The 23,241-nt window shown below is 38.1% G+C and overlaps 1 protein-coding gene across 1 annotated transcript in view; it reads right to left on the bottom strand.

The window, feature by feature from the left end:
* Positions 1 to 23,241, bottom strand: part of DPYD (dihydropyrimidine dehydrogenase) — an 840,387-nt gene that overhangs the window by 86,295 nt on the left and 730,851 nt on the right. The window contains exon 20 of the mRNA XM_024119602.3: positions 20,813 to 20,992. Coding sequence (XP_023975370.1) covers positions 20,813 to 20,992 — 180 coding nt within the window. The remainder of the gene's footprint in view (positions 1 to 20,812; positions 20,993 to 23,241) is intronic.

Below are 23,241 nucleotides of genomic sequence, written 5' to 3'. Positions count from 1 at the left end.
CCTCTGTCATGGCCTCTCCCGTTGCGGAGCACAGGCTCCGGACGCGCAGGCTCAGCGGCCATGGCTCACGGGCCCAGCCGCTCCGCGGCATGTGGGACCCTCCCAGACCGGGGCGCGAACCCGGTTCCCCTGCATCGGCAGGCGGACGCGCAACCACTGCGCCACCAGGGAAGCCCGAGACTTGCATTTAAAGTGGTTAAGTACTACCTGACTAAACTTGCTCACATCAAAACAGGGTTTCAATTTCCATTTAGTGATTTTTGTTCTGCTCTTTCCAGACTGAGATGATCCTTCTTAGTGGAGAGGATGGAAACAAAATAGGAGTTGAGTAGTTCTGTCAACTGTGTGTCGCCTGTAAACACTTAACAGTTTTACATTTCCTTTCTTAAGAAATGGTCTGATCACTACCATTTTCATCTGGTAGCTCTAAAAAAATATATTACTGATGAGATGGATACCATCCATATTACTCTATTTTTTTCTTTCCAAATCAAAATGTCTACCTATTAGCAATCTTCTTACATTTTGTCTTAGATGAAGCATTTATTTCTTTCCAAGGAAAAACAGTTGGGGGAAATACCCTTAGTATGAAAATGTGCTCACAAATGCCTGTAATAATGATCACAGAGTTTCTTCTTCTTTTTTTGGACAAATTGGGTTAAGTTTTGAAACACTGCCATACTTTGCTCTTTAGATGAACTCTATTCCCAACTTGAAGCAGTTAATCACTAATGAATCAGGTTATATTGTTCTAACCTGCATTCGAACAGGCATACATATTTGGCATAATAAATAAAAAACCTCAAAAACACTCTCTGGTGGTGAACCGATGGTGTAACACTTGTATACACCAATTACGCTCTGCCTGGGATTGTCGCTTGACTTTGTGTACTCACTATGCGGAACCCTCCTCAAAGACAACCTTGAAGCTTGTCCCTCAACCCCCAAATCCGGCTGCTGCTTCACTTCAGCCCACCGAGCTCTGGCATGCTATACCTTGTTAACACCAAATTAAAAATGAGGAGTAGATAAAAATTTTAATTGTTTTCCTGCGAATTTTTCTTAGGTCCAAGAATATAAGGCCAGGTATCCTGTAGGACTTCCAGAAGGAACCTTATAGGAGTAAACACAGGAAATATACAAGCGTTGTAAAGCTAGGGCATAGTACCCACATCCAGATCTAGGGAACTTTCAAACACCACTTGTAGGTTTAATTTTGGTTCTCTGCAGACCGACATGCACCACAATGCCTGAAGAAGGACTGCACGAATGGGAGCTTCGCCTGGAGTATAATGAAAATGTTCTAATCTTCTTGGCAAGTGTATGTAGGGGTTTGCTTACCATTAAGTATAAATCAATCATTGCCTGGTACCCTGAACAGTGAAGGGCACTAGAAGCACATCGGAGACTGTGTACCATAGGAGAGTCTGAAGTCCATTCAAATACCAGTTACTGCCTAGATGGCTGATTTTATATGGAATGGAGATGACTTAAGAGAGAAAGAAGGCAGTGTTCACAGTTTGGCTGGGCGTCCAGCCAGACGTGCACACAAATCTAGACAGGCACTGCAGCTGCTGAAGGAGAGGCCCGATGCTGGGGAGGGCAAAGAAGTCTGCAGGAGCCTGTGCAGGCTCCTCCCCATTGTCTGAAGGCTCTCTCTTCTCCATTACCCCCCAGCTCTCTTTATCTCAAACACGTTTAAAGACATAAATCAGCAGACAAGAAGGACTAGATTCATTAAGGCAATTGGTGGGGAAAATATATGCATATACATAAATACCTAAATTCATAACCCAAACTGGAATTGTTGTAGAGGAGCTCAAAGTCAAGAAATCCAAAATAAAGAGACAGAACTGAAGGAAGAGATGGGTTTGTGACCTTTGCCTGTAAACAGAGTACATGGTGAGGATCAGGCCAGTGGGCAGGATGGCAATGTGGCTAACGATCTTGATACCAGCAGTGAAGGGCCTAGGTAAGGAGGTGATGTGCCTGCAAAAGTAATGCTTTATCCTCTGAGTCCACTGAATACAGGTGAGCAAGCAGGTGTCATGTTATTCTCAGTACAATCCACGACCATAGGTCACTGGAAGGCAGGTAGAAAGTTCACCACTTTGCCCACAGATTAATAGAATCTCAATCTGCTGTCAACCCAGCTCAAATCTAAAGCATTAGAAACAATGATTGTCTCAGCCCAGGACGATAAGTAGAGGCAGTGAAGCATAGAGGGCAAGTGTGCAGATTTTGTGAGCACATACACCTGGGCTAGAATGCTGTCTCTGCTTTTGCTAGCATGGGAACTTGCACAACTTTCTTAACCTCCCTGAGTCTCTTTTCTCTGCAGGAAAAAGAGGATAATGGTTCAAACCTTACATGGATTGTTATAAGGATTAAAGTAGGTAACATACAAAGCTGTCAAAACAATACTACACAGCAACCAGTTGAAAGTATTTTTATCATATCATCATAATTAATTCTACATTTCTTTGGGCCAATAGCTATGAAGTCATGAACTGACTCTGACAGCTTTGTCTGTTTTATAAGATGAACACATACATCACTGAATGGTAGACGCAGGACTTAGCCAGGCTGTGCAGTCAGTGGGTGCAGTTGAGGGGCATCACTGGCCCCTTTCCAAGGATCGAGACCGATCCCACTGACAAGACATGGGATGATGAGACCATGTAAGAGGAAGTTCATTGGCACAAAGGAATTCTTGAAATGGGAATATTAATGTCTAGAGAAGATGTAAGAAAATTTTCAAGCTAAGGAATCATTGTGTTTATGGCCATGACACAGGAATTAAGAAATCAGGTGAAAGTAGATTTTGTGTCCCATAGAATTTGAAGCACCCTCATTGTCACAATCATAGGTAGATGATGCTGTTATCTTTCCTCATAGCCTTTAGAGTCTCTAATAGTGAGTGTGAGAAGGGGATTTGTATTTTATAAACTCCAGAGTACATATATGAATGAGTAAAAAGTGTATCTTACTCTGGCTAACAGTTTTTATTGGACATCCTTCAAGTAACAAATAAAGTACTTAAAACTCATTGGATTAAGTTCTGATGAGCCTAGAAATGCTAAGGAGAGGGAAAGACATGATTTGATACAGAGTTATAGATCTGATTTCTGTGTGTGGAAATTCATATAAATTTGTCTTTGTCGCACTGATTTTGATAACCTGCCATAAAACTTTTGTTAATGCTAAGAGGAAAGACATAGCTAATGCTATAAATTCATATAGATATCTCTGCCTTACATATTTTGGTAGCAAATTAAATTTATCACTTCATTATCCCTTCCTGGCAGTTGGAAGTTGTAGACTTTAATGGAAGGTGCCAGGGCTGCTAATAGAATCTTCTCGTCACAGATGAAGGAAATGTAAAAGCAAAACTCACAAAGATTTGATGGGTTTTATGCTAGAAGACAACAGCACCCAAAAACACAAGCTAAGAATGAAGCCTGTGCTCTATCAGGGGATGGAATTAATTATCTCACAGATTTGTAACTCTTTCTCTGCTATAAATAAAAATTCAGCAGTTTTCACAAGTGATCATTTGGCCACAGCCATTGCTTAGTATAGATTGGAATTAATGAGGACATTTACATAAAGCTTATACTACCATTTTCCACCCTCAAGACAGTTCATCTGTCCTTTCCCAATTGCTCCTAATCTCCCAGATTGAGATGGACATTTGTTCCTTTCTGCTTCTATAACTCCAGTATCATAATAGCAGTTATGTTGAAAGAAGGTATAGTTTAGTGGTTAAAGGCACAGTTTTTGCAATAAACAGAACTGGGTTTGTATCCTGCTTCCACTAGTAATAACTAAACATCTTTAAGCCTCAGCTTCCACCTTTATAAAATGAGGGTGTATATACATATAAGTAAATGCATGTATATATGTATATGTGTAGATAGTTATGTAAAGCATTTAATGAATTTATTACTATTATCTTATTTTATTTATTTATTTATTTATTTATTTTGTGCAATTGACCATCCCTTGAAGATAAAGGGTTTACCTTGTTCATCACTCAATCTCAATTATCTACCACAATGCCTGGTATGTAACAGATACTCAGTATTTGTTGAATGAATATACATATGTTTAAATGATTAAAAGCCAAACTCAAATTAAAGCTTCTGAGCTAGGCAGAGAGACATAAATTCTAGTTAGTACCCAAAATCAAACCTGTCACAAAAGTTATGAGTTCAGAAAAGATATGTGATATTTGTTTCCAGCCACAATTTTTTAGGAGATGCATCTTAGATAATAGGAAGCACAAAAGCAGAAACTTGAAGGAAAAAAATACCAGCATCAAAATATAGTTTTGAACTTTTTACAGCTTTGCCATAGTAATGCCTCACAAAATGCACAAAATGTACACGTGTGAATCGAAATTCAACCTCAAGAGTTTTGTCTTTATTTCTATAAATGTTATAATTTTATTATCTCTTAATAATGGTGCTATTACAAGACAAAATGTCAATGCATATATTAAAGCATCAGAAAGGTATTTGGCTTAAATTTCCAGACAAATGTCCCACTGGGTTTGTCTGTATAAGGGTGGGTAGGACATTAGGGCAAAAGAGCCCAGCCCTGCATGTAACACTCTATCAACAATCAATTTAAGGTTCTGTTCTGGGAGCTGTGGCCTCAGGCAAGGCCAGCTTTTCTTAACAGAGGCTGCAAGCACTGGCTGATCACACAAAGCAAAGGAAGTTGAAGGCCTACCAAAGGACCTAATCAAATCTTCTATCTTTCTGAAACAGCTTCTCATTTGCATTGTGATGCCGCATCCCTTACCTGTGTCACTCCTCAAGGAACCAGTTGTTCCACTTCTAGATTTCTAAGCCCTAGCCAACCTCCCTGATGTGCAAGGCCTAAAGTTTTCCAATTCCACACCCAGTTGGCAGAAGGAAATACATTTGTTTACGCCCCCAGCCATCCATTTTCTTTAAGCTGGTTTCCAGCCAAGATTGTTATCTAGGTACCAGTTATTCTTTTCCAATAGTTAAATTCATAAGGTTTTAGTTTCCCAAAGGCTACCTGATTAAAGTAATTTGGACATAAAAAGTGTCTTTAGTATTTCTTGTATGATATATCTTACTTTGTCCCTAGAAATATTACTGAATGCTTCTTCTCTAGTTTCTTTCAGAATTAGTTGTTTACTTTTTTAAAAGTTAATTTAACGTATTTATGTATATTTACACACAGTAAAATACACAGTAGACAGTTGGAAGAGCTTGAATAAATAAATATATCCATGAAACTATGACCCTAATCAAGGTATAGGACCTTGTTATCATTCCAGAAAATTCCCTTGTGCCTTCTTCCAGTCAATTTCTACTTATCACTGTTGTGATTTTGAAATCAAGTAGGACCCTGTGGGGATCCTGGGCACAGAAGCTTTTCTATGTCCTCCATTTCTTGTTTATAGGGAATAGGCTTCAGCTTCCATGACCTTCCCTGAATTCCAAAGGGCAGGTTCAAACTGTTGCTAATCAGGGAAGGGAGGGGATGCAGAGACAAGGGAGCAGCAGTCAAAAAACAATAGCGCAGCCTTGGGGCAGGGTCCTGCTTCCGCCTCAAGGCATACACATAACAATATCTTTGAGCTCTTCTGCAGAACCAAACCCCCCAACGAATGGAAGATGTTAACTACTTGATGAAGCACTCTTCATTTCAGAGAGAAGGTCACAGTTTGATAACCTCAAGAACCACAGAAGCTCACCAGGAGACCACCTGAGGCCAGATTAAAGGAATACAGGCCCTGCACACGCCTTGATCCTTATCAGCAACCCTACCCTTGAACCATTGCTATAAAACTCCTCACCAAATCCCCCGGGGTTGGAACACACAGTTTGGGGGCAGGAGTCTGCTGTGTCCCCCTTTGCCTGGCAAAGCAATAAAGCTATTCTGTGCTACTTCACACAAAACTCTGACTCCAAGATTCAATACAGCACCAGTGCACAGAGGCCAAGTTTTCAGCATCAATTTCTAACATAGATTTATTTTTCCCATACTAAAATTCCACATAAAGGGAATTATTTCATAAGTAGTCTTTTGTGTCTGGCTTCTTCCTCTTAACATAATGTTTTTGAAATTCATCTATCTCAAACTTTAAGGAGATATGTTTTTATTTCTCTTTGATAAATATCTGGGAGGAGAACTGTTAGGTCTTATAGGAAAGTGCCAAAGAGTTTTACAAAGTGGTTGTAGCATTGTATATTTCCACTGGCAAAATACAGAGGTCTAGTTGCTCCATAGTCTCGCCAACATTTGACATTGTCAGTCTTTTTAATTTTAGCCATTACAGTGGGTGTGAAGAGGTATCTCATTGTGGTGTTTTGCTGCACTTTTTAATGTCACCTAAGCTTTTTCTGTTTTTCCTTACCCAGGTTTATCAGTTCTTACCTAGTGCTGTCCTTTACTTAGGAGAATATCATTCCTAATCACAGGTCAGGCTACCTAAACTATGGTGATATGCAAGGTCACCTGTGTGATGGAATATAAGTTGGTGATGACAAAAGATGCATCTACCAAAACATTTCCTTGACTCACTCCTGCTAAGCTTCCTTTGGCTTTTCCAGGAGGGGCAGAATGTACCACCATCACAGATAGGCTTATCAGGCTTTTGGTAAATTAATTTTGGTAAATTAATTAAACAGAAGTCTGCTCAATTTTGGTGCCAAAGGACTAACAGAAGAAAAAAGGAGTGGGGCAAGGAAGTGGGGCTATAGAATATCTGTCCTTGGACTCTACCTTGTTTCTTTTATTCAATTACTGCCTGCTCTAGGCCTTGACACCTACCTAACCAGTTAATGCATTCCTCCTTAGCCCATGGAAATTATCCTTGAAGCTCCTTAGAATCAAGTGTATCTCTTATTAATTGATTTAAAGTGAAAAAAACCCCACCACATTTCATACAATTTAGGCTAAATAAGTTTTTTAAACACAGTGCAAATCAATTGAACTGTCCTTTCATACTGCATCCTTCAACTGCTGAATATTCTATATGGCATTTCACAGAAATATGATTTGATTTGAGAACATCTGCAGCAGTCTGGAACACATTTTCCCCTGTACTTGACTTTTAGCTCATTATAGCTCTCAGATGTTCTCTCAGCAATCCTGTGACATATTGGAGTGTTACTGAACAAACATCAGTGAAGCCTATGTCTTGAGTAGTGTCAATCTCAGTTGAAAATGTTTCAGCTTTCTTAGCATCAACACTAGAAGAATTTAATTAACCCACTGAAACTTTCAAAATGATAGTTAATGCATGTAAGAAATGAGAAATCTGAAACGTAGGGGGAGAGTGGATAAGTGCTTAACCTCCCACAAGCTGATGCCTGCCACCCTCAGCCTGTGCTTAGGCAGCCCATGAAAAGCCTTGCTGCTCTGTGCAGCCTCCTAGACTTTGCCATGAAACCTCTGGCTTGCTCTGTCACCCCTCCAGAGATGGAGAAGGTGGAGGTGGCAACCACTGCTGTCACACTCCCCTGGTCCCCAAACAAGGTCAGCTTCCAGCCTCTAATCAGCTCCCATCCAGCTGCTCTTATGTTTTTAGTAGGTGGGGTTGGGAGACCAAGGTCAGCAAAGCGCTGTTGGCAGTGACATGGTTTTTTGCCCACTGCTGCTATTACATTAAGGAAGCAGCTGGTGAGATAATGTATGCCAAAGTGCTTTGTAAATTATAAAGTGCTTATATAATTGTCAGGGATAATCACTACTGTTGTTTTATTCCTAGGTTGCAGGAAGAGCACTGAACTGGGCTACTGGGTAGCAAAGTCCACCAGAAAGCTAGAGAGATGGGCGTGTGGGGTCCAGAGGGGGGTCTTGGTGAGAGTACAAATTTGGATGATAACAGCAAGGAGATTAAAATTGGCTTCTGGGTCTGATGAGCACAGACAGTAATAGAAAAGCCATGGACAGGGGAATGTTATGTGAGGGCCAAAAAAGGGGAGGGGTTCTAAAAGATTAAGTCCAGGAAGCTTCTCTTCAGACACAGAAATGTTGTTTGAGCCCAAGCCTCTGCCATACTTTCGGCCTTAGCTTGGGCCCTAGCCTTTCCACACTTCCCAGACCTTAATTTCAGATTATTTTGGAAAACATTCTCAAGTTCCCTGCCACCCCTGCTATTCTGTGCATATCTCTATATCACTCTAATTATCATACTATATTATATAAATAACTCTTTAATTGCCTAATTTCCACACTAGTCTGTGATCCTTTTAAAGAAGGCAGCATTATAATACCTGGCACATACTAGGTGCTAACAATTGTTTGCTTGATAAAAAGTAAGGGAGAAACCAGGAGAAAAGAGTGTTCAAAAATCAAAGAAGAAACTTCTAATAGGAAGAAGTGGTCAATTGTTGAATGTAACAAGATCTAGTAAAGACAAGACTGGAAATTACTGGATTTGGTGACCACTAAATCACATAACTTGAACAAGAGCATTTCTAGTGATTTGGGGGGTGGGGATGGATAGAAATCTAATTTTGATGGGTTGGAGATAGTAGAGCAAGTAAGGAATGAGAGACAATGAGTAGAGATGATGTTTTCTGGAACCTGACCTGTGAAAGGAAGAAAAAATTCAGACCCTGCTCTTTATTTTTCTCAACAATCCTATGGGATACCTATTGTTATCCCAAGTTTTTAAAGAAGGAAATGGTGGCTAAGAAGAAAGTATGTAAGTTGCCCAAGGCCTTACTACTAACAAGAAAGAAGCTATGTGAAAAGCATAAACTCTGCTCAGTTTCATCAGTTGGATTAAGCCAATGGTGGGATCTCTTCACAATAACTTATTTAAAACCAGCTACAAAGCAGGAATAAATATTTTTGCTGTATGGTTTGGAAACAAGGCTATCTGGTATCTTCCGGCATTTTGCCAAGAGATCAGGCCCAGGGTGGAGTGATGTAATGGAAAACTGCATTATGGTACCAGCTGCCAGCACGTGGAAAGAGGTGCAGAAAGGAAAGTGAAGGTCACTAAAGAGGAGCTCTTCCGTTTTACAATTTTCAAAGGGCTACAGAGCTATCAGTCCTCTGGCCACAGCTACAAGTTATTTGCAATTCTGTATTAATCCTCACTGGCTGGTTGTACTCTGGTAATAATCATACTTGAAATGTCAGTGACTTAACACAATAAAAGTTGATTTCTCACTCATAAAAAAAGCCTGTTGTGTCTCTGGATATCCTCAATGTGGCGGCTCAGCAATCTAGGCCATCCATTTTATGTTGCCACTTTCTCAACATGAGACTTCAGCGTTTGCTATGGCAAAGGAAAGGGAATTTAGAGAATTGAGTGCCAGCTGTGAAATGTTTCCACTCAGAATCACATGACACATTTCACTCACATTGCATCAATGAGATCTAGTCACCTAGTCATATGAAGCATCCAAGAGGCAAGGAGGTTTACTTCTCCTACAGAACAAGGAAATATTAGTGAGCACCACCAATGCTGACCACAAACTCTGAGGGTATGAACAGAGAAGGATAATCTTGCAGGCTTGTTCTATACCTCAGTGAAGAATGTATACAGTAGTCCTGGGATAATTCTATTTTCTTGGGAGGCCCGGATTACCACAAATGCCATATGTTTACTTTCATTAATTTCACTTGGGACCTATATTAAATGTAAAGAAACATTTAGGCAACATTTGGTAACATTTAGGCTCCAAAAGATAACCAGCTTGATAGCCCTGAAAGGATGGGTGACATTCTATAGCTCAGTTGGAATGGGCATATGCAGAGAATAATTGAAAGCAGAGGATCTAGAGAAGGTTCTCCAGTTTGAGATGAAATAGGATAAAACTGATAAGCAGGAAAGACAAGAAAAATGCTTTAAAGATATGGCAACAGAGGTTCAGGAGGCATGGTCTTGATGTGGTTTGCCAGGAACAATCCACAATAGATGGGCCAGCATGGGAGTGAGGCTTCAGGGCACTTCCAAGTCTATAAGGCAACTTCACAGACAGAGCCTGAAGGTGCAAATCAAAGAATTCTCTATGTAGCATTAGTCACGTTCTCTGGGCAGGTTGTAGTCACATCTTCTCAAACATATTTCTAGGGGTCACTCGTGGCCATGAAGCACAGACTAATATAGAGCATGGATTTTAGACACTAATAAGATTGCTTTCCAATATCTATACAGCATGAAATGGAGGGGATATTTAGAAATTAGGTGGTTAATTAGGTCAATATGGCAACCAAACAGAGTAATCGGGTTTCTAAGGAGAAGAGGAAAAGGGATAGATATTTCCTCTGGATATCTAAATGGCTTTAGTTAATTGGGAGACTGCCAATTATTCAGAACAATTGAAGATATCTTGGCCTATCCTTCCAGGATTTTGGTAATGCTATTCAAAGGCAGTTACATGCATATAATTTCAAAGGTAAAAAAATACAAAACCAAAACCACAACCAAAATACAAAAACAAAACCAAAGAACTATGGTTTGACTTGTTTGATGTTTTTGGGGAGGGGGTAAATCACATCCTTCTTTTGAATTTCAAATAGCAGACGTTTAACTTTTTTCTCAAATCTTAGATTAGGATAAATTGTCATAACGCTGAATATAATTAGAATCTCTGTTGACTCTTTGCATTATCAAAATGACTCCTTTGACTCCTTTAATACCAGAATATTATATCTTGTATATAATGCTCTGTTTATTCAAGTGGACAGTGAGGTTAAACAGAGATATAACAAATGCCTATTTTTTTCTCAGGGGAATTTCAGGGGCGTAGCTCAGAATTACAGAGAAATATTTTGCTTTATTCCATAAAATCAGGATTAGGAACAAAGCTAACTGGTTTGTGATAAATGTTCACTGATTTTGTAGAGTTCTTAGGAGGGAGGATAGGAGATGAGTTTAAGGATAGTATTTGAATTCAAATTTTATCTTACATGCTTATACTAATGGTTTCTTTACAAATCCTCAGTCCCCACCCAGAACAAGAAAAATCCTAATTTTTTTTCCTGGCTTAAAAGTACCATCAGAATTAATGTGGGTAACTTGTGTTGAAGATGAAAAGCACTTTTACACAAGTTCTAAGTATATAATTAATATTAATGAGGTGCATTCTGATTAAAGTAGTATATTTGATGAAGTATGAGGAATTATACTGAACCACTTACTTTCATGAAAGTGACAAAGGGAATAATTTCATTTGTACTTGGCAATTAGATATCAATTTAATGAGTGAGAAGAAATAGGGACTCGTAATTTTTAAAAGCATGATGGAATGCTGGCAACAGTGAAAATGTTGTATGGCTTACATTTTATTTCAGGCACACAGTGGTGGACTGCAACAAGGTGGGTATAATGGTTACAAATTCAAGAGCTCATTGTTGCCCAAATTCCTAAACCAGTCAAGCTGTCAGTGCTCCACACTCCAGGAAGTGCAAAGCCATATCGTGCAACTTCTTTCTGTGTTGGTGCCCATGCAGGCATTACCAATTGATCACATACCTCCGTTGGGCTTGGCTTTGAGTTAGAATTCTCCTCTACAAAGTGCTCTCAGTAATTGCCACCAAATATCAGAGTTCCCCTGTGCAATGAACCCACCTACCCCTGAGATGGGAGAGAAAACAAGCTGGGAAGGTTTATAGGGGCACACACTATTCTGGTTATAAGCAATGCAAAACTATCTTTTCCCATAACATGAGAGACTTCTACCAGCACCTCCTATAATTGTTGATATTAAATTCTGATATAGTTACTCTGATTTGGCAACAAAGTAGGCCCCTCCCTTTCACCTATTTTAGGACCAATGATGAAACATTCGTGCTAGTTTACTGCCGAAACCCCAAATTAACAAATTTATCTCCATTTTGCTTGGAAAGCAAACATTTCTGATTTGTTTAGGAGCTTTTTTGTGTGTATGAAAGGGAGTGCTTCAAAGGACAGAGTTGCAGGCTTTTAAGCAGATTAAACAAAACTAACCTAATAAGGGCATGTTATCAATAGAAAACCAAGAGAATGTATAAAAATAATGTATGAGTATCAGCTGGAAAATCTACACAGAAAATGGAAGAAATCCACTCATAAAGCATTGCTCAAATGTTTATGCTTACCCTAATGTTATCCATATATTCTGGATACAAATATATCATATATCCAAATTACCCCAATCTATCTATCTATGTTAGAATTAATTATAACAATAACTGCCGTGCATTGAATGGCTGCTATGTGCTACATACATCATATATATGATTTCTGGTCCTCACAAAGCACCCATGAAATCAGTATCATTATCTCACTTTGGCATTTTAGCAAAGGAGAACTGTAGGATTCATGTGGTTGGCCCAAGTTCACCCAGTAGTAAGACACTGAGGTGGGATTCAAACCCAGACCTGCTGGACTTCCAACACAGTGCTCTTTTTACTACAGCAGCACGTTGACTCCTTCGTGGGATTCTTACACATTAATGAGCTGATGAGACACTCAGGACTACAAGAGGGGGATATCAAATCTTATCCAGCATTTTTGCTTATAAGTAGGAATAATCACCATTTATAACAGGTGATTGCCCTATTCTTAAAGGATACTTGGCAATTCAGCATTCTACCTAAGATACTACTCAAACCATCTGATGATATTTAGAGATGTAGATAAGTCCCCATAATATCTATGCAGTAGACTCATTTGGTAATTTTGGAAAGTTTGAATTTCCAGGAACTGATGCTTTGTTTTTCTTGCCATGTTCTATGAAATGAACTAAAACAATAAAAAATATTTAGCCTCATGCAATCAGTCATAGAAAGCAATAATATTGATTTCTATTTCAATCATGACCCAAGTAACTGACAGAAATGTAACATGTCATCTGGAACTTCTTTAACTGTATAATGTATCTCCAAAACATAACTGCAGGGACAAAGTTGCAATGAGAGAAAATAGCATGGACGAGAACTATGAGGCTGTAAGATGAACTTGAAAGAAAATGGCTTTCATCACCTTTTCCCTCTCTTTTCTGGGCTAGCCGTGCAAGTGGTCATGGATGGGAGTTCGCTGCAAGAGCCCACGGGCTCCCTCACAGTGGATTTTTCATTGTAAGATTCCGTGTACTTGTTGATAAGATTAAATTATTTCAAATCCAGTTTACTTTCATAAAGTATTACATATATTTATTCTGGTCACAAGTTCTTTGTGAGATATAAGTATTATGGATATTTTCTCTCATTCTGTGACTTAAATTTTCATTTCCTTAACTTGCCTTTTGATGAGCACTTGCCTTTTGAAGTGCAACTTATAATTTTTTTTTCTTGTATGGTTAGTGCTTTTTGTATCCTATCTAAAAATTTTTCCTTATATGTAAATATATTTACTTATATGTTCTTTAAAAATTTTATAGTCTTACTTTTTACGTTTACATCTATGATATATTTAAAGTTACTTTTGTGTCCTGTGTGAGGAAAGTATGAGGTTCATTAAAATATATCCATATCTATATCTATGCTTATCCATTAATTCCAGCACCATTTATCAAAAGGACTTTCCTTTCTCCATTGGATTGCTATAGTGCCTTGTCAAAAATCAATTGAGTGTATACGTGTGGGTTTACTTCTGGCCTTTCCATTGATCTATTTGTCTATCCTGACACTAAAACACACTTGCTTGATTACTGAAGATTTATAGAAAGTCTTGAAGGCAGATAGGTCAAATCATCTAAGTCTGTTCTTTTTCAAGATTGTTTTGGCTATTCTTGCACCTTTGAAATCCAATGTAAATTTTAGAATCAGTTTATCAACTTCTACAAAAATGTGTGCTGGGATTTTGATTGGGATTGTCATAACTCTACAGATCAGTTTGGAGAGAACTGAGATCTTAACATATCTCTCCACTGATAGTTCTTCATTAATTTTTCTCAACAATTCTTTGTAGTTTTCAATGGGTGGCTATTGCCTATATTTTAATTTGTTCCTAAGTACTTTGTAGTTTTTAAATGTCATTGTAAATGGCATTTTTAAATTTAATTTTCTGATTGTTTATTGTTCCTGTTGTTCATACAGAAATACAACTGACTTTTGTATATTGTCTTTTGTCCTGAAACTTTGCTTAGTTCATTTATCGACTTTAATAGTGTTTTTATAGGTTCTTTAGGATGTTTTATGTACACAATATTACTATCTGCAAATGAAAACAGTCTTAGTCCTTTGTTTCCAATCTGGATGCCATTTCTTTCTTTTCACGTCCTTATTGCACTAGTTAGGACCTCCAGTATAATACTGGATGTAAGTAGTGAGCATAGACATTTACTCTTAGTTCTTGATCTTAAGAGAAAAACTTTATTTTTTTGCCATTACATATGAAATGAGCTGTAGAATTTTTGTACATACCCTTTATCAGATTGAGGACGTTTCCTTTCACTAGATTGCTTCGGGTTTTATGATGAGTAAATGATGGATTTTTTCAAATGCTTTTTCTGCATCTAAGGACTTGTACTGAGAACATATAAAGAACTCCTAAAGTTTAATTAAAAATAAACCCAACCTCTAAGTGGACAAAAGATTTGAATAGACACTTCACAGAAGAAGATATATGGATGGACAATAAGGACACAAAGAAGTGTTTAAATCATTAATTTTCAGGGAGATGAAAATTAAAATTGCAATGTCATACCAATGTACATGTACTAAAATGTCTAAAATTAAAAAGACAGAGGATACTAAATGTTGGCTGGAAGAACCGAAACACCCATCCACAGTTGGTAGCAGTGTAAAATGGTACCACCACTTTGGAAATCTGTTTATAGGTTTCTTTTAAAGCATACACATCACCTTATGACTCAGATATTACACTCCTGGGTTTTACTCAAGAGAAATGAAAATATGTATTCACAAAACCAGTTATGCCTGAATGCTTATTTCAGATATATTTATAATAATGGGAAAGTGAAAACAGCCCAAATGTCATTTTGAATAAATACACAAATTGTGGTATATTTATACAATAAAGTAGTTTTTACCAATAAAAAAAAATGAATTACTTAACACTCCCCAAATCATGGATGAATCTCTGAAACACTGTGCTGAGTGAGAGTAACTACACACTAAAAAACATACAATGTGGAATTCGAATTATATGATGCTAAAGAGTATGAATAAACTAATCTATGTTGATGGAAATTAGATTGTGTTTGCTTCTGGTGATGAGGAGGAGGGAGAGATAATGACTGGGAGAGTGCAAAACGGAATCTTTGAGGTGTTGACAGTGTTCTGTATCTTGATAGAATTAAGAGTTGCATGGGTATATCATTTGTCAAAACTCATCAAATGGTTTATTTAAGACCTGTGTTTTTAAAGACAGACCTTTTTTCTTTATGTAAATTATATCTCAATTTGGACACATAAAAAGCATGAAAAAATAAATAGCATGAAGACATAAAACTTTTATAGCTGTGGGCAAACAGGAGATACCACTCTCCTCTTCTGAGATTGTTATTATTAGGACTTTTGTGATGGTCATGCTGATGACATTATATATTCCTTGTGGATACTTCTTTGTTCTCTGTGTTGGATAATATACCAGAGACAAATGAATAGATAGACATCTACATATCAAACACCATAACCAGATAGCGGTAGTTTTACAAAATCATATTACGTTTGGTTTTAAAAACATGAGAATGATGCATCTGGTCATATAGATGCACCAATTTTGGTTTCTATCATCAAAATAAAGCCTTGTTTTATGAGTCATTATACAAGCACCACGACAGTTTCTCTGATTTTATCCTAATGCAAGCTTTTTAATGAGTACACATTATGTTCACTTATTAATATCACTGATATGTATTTCATCATATTTTAATACCTACTGAAAGTAATTTGGCATATTTACTGTTTTCTTCTAAAATGCCTGCTATTTTTGAAAGGGCCTGGCTGGAATTTTAATTATAAATTTGCTTCCTTTTTTTCCTTCTAAATAAGGACACCACAGATAGTCTGTGCAACTTAATTCTATAAACATGTAGCATTGTGCTAGGTGCTTGAAAACTCAAGTGTAAATAAGACATGATCTCTGTTTTCAAGATGCTCATAATGAGCTCAGCGATGGACAAGAAGTAATGTTATCTAGAAGATAATGTCAGAACTGCAATAGCAGTTATATGAACAAAGGGTTGTAAAAGGAGTGACAATTTTCCCAGAGGGAGAGGAAGAGAGTCATAGATAGCTTCACAAAGTAAGTGACATTTAAGATAGATCTTAAAAAATAAAAAAGAGTGATCAATGTATCATTCATCAATTCGGCTACCACGCTGTTGCTCCTACATGGTAGATACTGGGTCAGGCACTGGCACGCAGTGTGTGGTCTAGGCCCTAAAGAAGCTTATATTCTAGGTACATTTTGCCAATCCTAGAAGGAATGCAGGTTGCTCACTTGCCTATCTCACTCTTTCCACTCTGGCTTCTTTCCATTTAATTTTACTAAACTAGACTTATACACCAAAAGGAACTTTAAGTTCAAAGTTATTATTTTTCTTTTTACATTTTTTCATTTCTGAATGTCATGGGAAAAGGGATGGCTTGATAAGTCATTGACTACTAATAATTAGTTCTACCACTTAGCTGTTTTCTTACAACATTGATTTATTCATTCAGTTACTTATTCGAGCATCATTTATTAAGCCCTTTCTGAGTATCAGTGGGTCCCCAGGAATTGGGATACAAAGGTGAAGAAGACTGTCTGGTAGAAGAAACAGAGATGCAAAAATTCAAATGCTGGGTGATACTGGTTGCAACTAAGGTTGAAGAAGAGAAGGAGAAATTAATTCTGGTGTAGAGGTCAGAGAATAACTCAAAGAGAAGCGGATGCTTTCATTACTCTTTAGTGAAATGGAAAGACATTTCAGATGTAAGGAACAGCATGTGAAAATGAACGCAGAGCCCAAGCAATCAGTAGTGTTGTCCTGTGCTGTCTCCCTTTCAAAGGCTCTTGCTTAGGAATCCTTCATCTCAGGCACAAAGAAGTGAAGTCATTTCCTCCCATGCTTTCTGACTGTAACATTTTCTGTTCTAATATTGGAGCATCCAATTTCTTTCATGTTTCTCAAGCAAATAATCTCCACATAATTCTTATTTCCACACCTAAAAATGCCAAATACTAACAGTTTACTTTCTAATGTCACTAAAATATATACTTTGTCTCCAACTCTAAAGAAGAATTTGTGGATAAAGGTATAATTGCAGCTATAGTCTCATTTAAGTATTCTTCAGGCTTTATCTAAAATACTGGAGGCCAAACGTAGCTCAAAATGCAGAATTTTTTTTTTGGACTTTTGAAAAGAAAAATGGTGCACATACTACCTTTTCCCTAGCACCTACAGCAAGATGTGGTGTGGCAACCTGGACTTCAACACATTCGTCGCTCTGCAGTAAACACATAAATGTTCACTCTAAGAGGAATAAATAAAGATTATAAAAGCCTCACGTCAGTTCAGGCCGGGTTTGCTGCCAAATGAGTTACGTGAAACATTTGGTTTCAGAGCTTTTTGGGTTTCAGAAGTGTTAATGAGAGATCGTGGACTTGTATTGTGGTTTTCCTCATTTCATAGTTTTAGAAACAGATTTAGAGAGATTAATTAACTTGTCCAAATTGCTTAGCTAGTATAGTAAGGAAGCATCATGGAAACCTAACCGTCTTACTCGGAACTCTGTTGGTAACCACTGTCCCATACGTAGCAAGCAAACACTTCACTTTTTTTAAGTTGCCAGGTTTTCACCAGGTAGAAGAGGGGATTAAGGTAACTGAGTATACAATAAGAGTGCTTTGCTACCGATGCGCCTCCTTTTTGATGATACTGTGAATAGCCTCCCCTTCCTTATCCTCACAGACTTCCTCGTTGCTGTCTGCATGGACTCTGGATGTCATGCTTTGAGAACTGTATCTGTCCTTACAATTCTTCTTGCTTACATGTCTTTGACCTAGCTGCTGAACTAACTCCCTGCCCCTGGTTCCTCAATGGATATTTTCAACCATTGGCCATTCAGAGCCCAGTGTGCTGCTTTTCCGGATTTCCTCTCCTGACTCTCTATTTCATTTCTCTTCCAGCTCAAAATCATTTCTTACCAGCTTTCTCCCTCAAGAGAAGCTTGTGTTGTTCCCATTGCTAACATCTCAATCTCTGACTATATTCGGTTGCTATTCTTGCCTTCATTCTTCTTGGCAATGTGGATCCTTGTATGCTTCCATCAGAATCAGGTTGTTAAAATGCAGATTCCTCGACTCACCTTTGACCAATGAAATCAGGATCTCTAGGAGCGGAGCCTGGGAATCTACATTTTCATAAGCATGCCACATGGTTTTTAAGCACCAGGAGTTGGAGATCAATAGCTTTGTGGTGTAGCAGAGCTGGTGATTGCTCTTCCTGTGGGATCCACTTTCATGCTTGCAGGCACGAATTTATACAACTTGCACCGTAAGACCAGAGCAAACCATAAATGCCTGACTTCTTGCTCTTCCAAAGTCACATGAAGAAACATTGCTTGGGAAGTTTAATCAATTTATACGTGAGGTACGCATTAGGGAGACTATATTAAATATACTAATTACGTATATTAAATATACTAATTACTTGAAAGATAACATGACTAATTTGACCAAACTAATTTGTTTCCATGGCTCAAGTCTCATTTTTCCTCCATCTTCAAACACTGTACTGTAATTCGTTTCTTCTAAATTTCTACTCTAATATATTCTAGCCTGACCTCTGAGCGAAAGATGAAAGAGAGTAACAATTGTACTTTCCAAACAAATTTTTCCTGTCTAAAGAAGCCAGCTACTTCCAGCGGGGCTTTCTAAAAAGGGTCTGCAACTTCTCTTGTCCCTTTAGCATGAAAACAGGGTAAGAACCAGCATCCTATTCTTTAGCTAATGAGAATATAGTATGAATTATTTTCAAAGATGCACACACACACACATACACACACACACACACCTGCAACACTAGGAAGGAACAGCTAGGAAGCCACAGCGCTTTGATTCACTATTAGGGATATTAACCTAAAGGGGATAGTCACCTATTGTTTGAGTCATGTCAGACCTCACCAGAGACTCTGGAGCATAGATCTATTACCAGACCATCTGCTTGTTCCTCAACTTAGTGCTGAGAAATGAATTGCTAATATAATCACATAGGCAAAATCTTTTTTTTTTTTTAACAGATGATAATGCTGGAAATTACACTTATGATTTTGATGAAGGCTGGACTTACTAAAATAAAGTCTGAATCTAGATTCAAACTATCAGAAAATCAAGTTCCACTTAAGTCACTGACACAAGTGTCTCCATCATTATCCATCTTTTATTTGAATATGTAAGTTTTCAAATGAGTGTGGAAGTCTTTTAAAGACAAAAATGGCACAGTGCAATGCAGCTACTTCCATTTCAGCTTGCATGGTGACTGCATACATTTGAGACAATGCTTTTATAGACAGTCATAAACTATCAAAACTACCATGTCAGAAACAATTGACTTGATACATTTATATTGGATGAGTGTAAACTTATTTGTAATTTTTTTTAGTGATGAACAATTTTAGGATATTGATGGTCATTGATAAAGGCAAGAACACTCACTGTCTAAATACTTGCAGACTCAGTTTATGATAATATGATTAGTTACACTAATAATGCTGCTTAGGCACAGTCTCGCTAATTATAATATTATAAATATTAATGTCATCCAGCCTTTTTGTTTGATTGCCACTCATGGAGTCATTCATCACGATATTTTCCTGGAATCCACACTGTAAGATTTTATTTCTTTCTCCCTTTTATTTTTCATCACTGGACTTGCAGGGATACACATTATTCTCCAAGAAGCCCTTATTTTTGGCTATCCGTTTGGAGAGGAATAGTGATATTTACCATTAAAACTAGCCAAATGTAAATTGTTATATGATGTTTCTCTTATTCTTTCTGAGTCCCTAACCCTGCCATCCAAGGCAGAGTACCCAGGGTTTTTGTTTTTCATTCTTTTTCATGTGACCTGTTTCAAGTTAAGATTCATTTGAATTATTAAATGCTTCCTTAAAGAATCTTTTTACTTGCCTCTCTTTTCTTAAAGTTAATTATTGATGTAGTGACAAGCTGAAAAGACTAAGAATTATAATTTTTTCCTCCCTTCATTCAGGACTCAAGAAACGTCTTCTGACAATGGTTATCTATTTAGAATAATACAAAGGAAATACAAAGGCGAAATGCTGAATGTTGTTTTAGAAAAGATTTGCTAAAATCACTGTATTATACAAAATGTAAATGTAGTGTATATTTCTCTGAAAATAGCAGTTAGTGAGAAAGTTGGGACATAACCTTTTGAGCCCAGGTTTAACCACACAGCAGAAGCAGTTACAAAAGATACTGATTAGATTTTAATTTTAAAAACTTCATCATATTATTCAGGGCTGCAGTGATTTGATTGTCTTGAAAATAGAAAGGTAATGTTATAATTTCCAGAGCTTGTTAAAGAATAAAGAAATCTCCAGCCTCCCACTGGAAAGAATGCCAGTCATCACCACAGTAAGCAAGAATTTGGAGGCACTTTACACTATAAACTTCAATCTTTTTCTTTTATATGACCTTGTGTTATATTGGTTTCATAAAAATGTAACTCAGAGACCTATCATAGAGTTGTAATCAAGCCTCCTTCAGAACGATTCTACGGCAGAAATCACATCAAATGGGCACTGTGTTTCCTCTGTTAGTGAGATGGTAGGAGGGCAAACAAGACCTGAAATAGAAAGTGAAAAAGGCAGAGTTCTCAAGGACAACCCAGGAGAGGTGGCCACATACCTTTCCCACGAGTTCAGCAATGCGAGGAACTGGTTTCCCTTTCTGGTGACTCTCGGTGGGTGGACTCTGCCCGTCCCAGTCTTGTAGCTCTTCAATGCTTTGCAGATAAAGCAAGGCTTTGAGGCCAGTGCAGTAGTCTTGAATGACAGTGAAATCCTGATTCTGAACAGCACTGCATACCTAGGAAAGGTGGAGCAACCAAGTAAAAGTCAAGCTAAGAGCTAATTCTCCAAACAGCCTCACTTTTCATATAGTCAACACAATTTATTTTATGTGCCAGGCACTGTTCTAAGCCTGACAGGTCAGTTGTTGCCTGGAGGGGATGGGAGTGGTAGGGAGGGAAGGACTATAAAAGGGACAAGGAAATTTTCAGGGACTGTGAATACTTTCATCAGCTCGATGTGGTGATGGTCTCACAGGTATACACATATTTCAAAACATCAGACTGTACACTTTAAATATGTGTGGTTTACTGTATGGCAGGTATAGTCAGTATGGCTGTAAAAAATTAGGTCCAGGGGCTTCCCTGGTGGCACAGTGGTTGAGAATCTGCCTGCTAATGCAGGGGACACGGGTTCGAGCCCTGGTCTGGGAAGATCCCACATGCCACGGAGCAACTGGGCCTGTGAGCCACAACTACTGAGCCTGCGCGTCTGGAGCCTGTGCTCCGCAGCAAGAGGGGCCGCGATAGTGAGAGGCCCGCGCACCGCGATGAAGGGTGGCCCCTGCTTGCTACAACTAGAGAAAGCCCTCGCACAGAAACAAAGGCCCAACACAGCAAAAATAAATAAATAAATTAATAAACTCCTACCCCCAACATCTTCTTTAAAAAAAAAAAAAAAAAAATTAGGTCCAACCAGAAGAATTTCCCAGGAGTTAAATTTAGCACAACATGAGAATGGACATTTTAACTCTCTCATTCTCCCTCCGTTGAGACGTGCAGCCTGGACGTGGTTCTCATGCGAGAAGGTGGTCCTGCTGAGCAGGAGACCCATCAACTCAGCCCTCATGTACCACTGCCTGCCTCTTTAGCCTCATCTATCACTGTCCCCCTTTGTATTCACTGTGCTCCAGTCACCCAGGTCTTTCCTCTTTTCCTCGAATTCGCCACATTCTTTCTTTGCCTTAAGACCTCATAAGATCTCGCCGCCTAGAAGGTCTTTCCCTTCTACATATGGCTAACAGCCCAGCTTCAGTCTCATGGGAATTATCCCTTCCTCAAGAGGCCTCCAGGAGCCCAAAATAAGTTAACACCTTCTTTAGCTCATATATTTTTGACTTCTAAGTCTTGCAAGGTTATTTGATTGACAGCTCCCTCTCCCAATAGACTGAAGCTTCAGGAGGGAAGAAGCTATTTTATTTTGGTCAACATATTATCCCCAGTGACCAGCACAGAGTTTGTCATTTATTCTGCTCTTAATAAGTATATGTTGAATGAATGCGTAATTTAGAAGAGATTTTTTAAATTTGAGTGACATTTCTTAGAAAATAGAGATTTAATTCTAGAGTTAAGGAAGGTTGATTCTGAGAAATTAGGATCATTCAAATAAAAATATACTTGAGAGTCTGTGTTAGGATTGGCGTTAGAGCTTGAATTGAGTGGACTTAGAGAAACACTCCAGGTTGATTATTTACAAAGATACTTCTCCAATTTTGATACCATACATAGTCTCCAAAGACTCATTTACAACTGCCAGTAGGACCTCCTCCCCATATGGCCCATCATCACTTCAAATTCAAAATTTACCACATAGAATTCAACACCTCTCCTCATCCATATTTCAAGTCAATCCAAAGAAACACGCATCCAAACAAAACTAAGCAAAGCAAAACTCACTTCTATCCCATCTTCCCAGATGTTAAATTTTTAGCATATATCATAGTTGCTGGTGATTGCAGCCAATAAAGAAAAACCATGTCATACATGAATGTCGATGAAGAAATACCTGAAAATAGAATAAATCATATTCTATTTCAAGTTCTCTTAAAGCCTTCTGAGTCTTTAACTAATACATTTTATTGTCATCCTCATGTCTAGTGCACTACCTGATACCTAGCTATTGCTAGGCTGGTTGAGAAAATTTACTGAAAACACACTAAGGGGTTCCAGAATAGGGAATGGGAAGTAGATAGAGACAGAGAATGGGCAAGAAAAATATATACCTAAGAGTTCTCAGCAAAAAGTGGTAGTGATTTCATCATATATATGAAAAAGAAGGACAAGTGTGGAATTCTGGGAATATGAGCATTTAAAAGGAAGGCTAAGGAAGACCATGAAGGACACTAAGAAGAAGAGATACAAGACAGCATAATGGAAGATGTCAAATGCTGCACGAAGGTCAGTAACATCAGAGGTGAAAAGTGATCGTTAAATTTACCAATCAAAAGACTTTAGCATTTATGGGGGAGAAGCTCTGCAACAGGGCAGA

Source organism: Physeter macrocephalus, chromosome 4 (assembly GCF_002837175.3).
Source record: "Physeter macrocephalus isolate SW-GA chromosome 4, ASM283717v5, whole genome shotgun sequence".
NCBI lineage: Eukaryota > Metazoa > Chordata > Mammalia > Artiodactyla > Physeteridae > Physeter > Physeter macrocephalus.
Note: the sequence above shows the minus strand (reverse complement) of the source record. Positions and strands in the feature narration are given on the sequence as shown.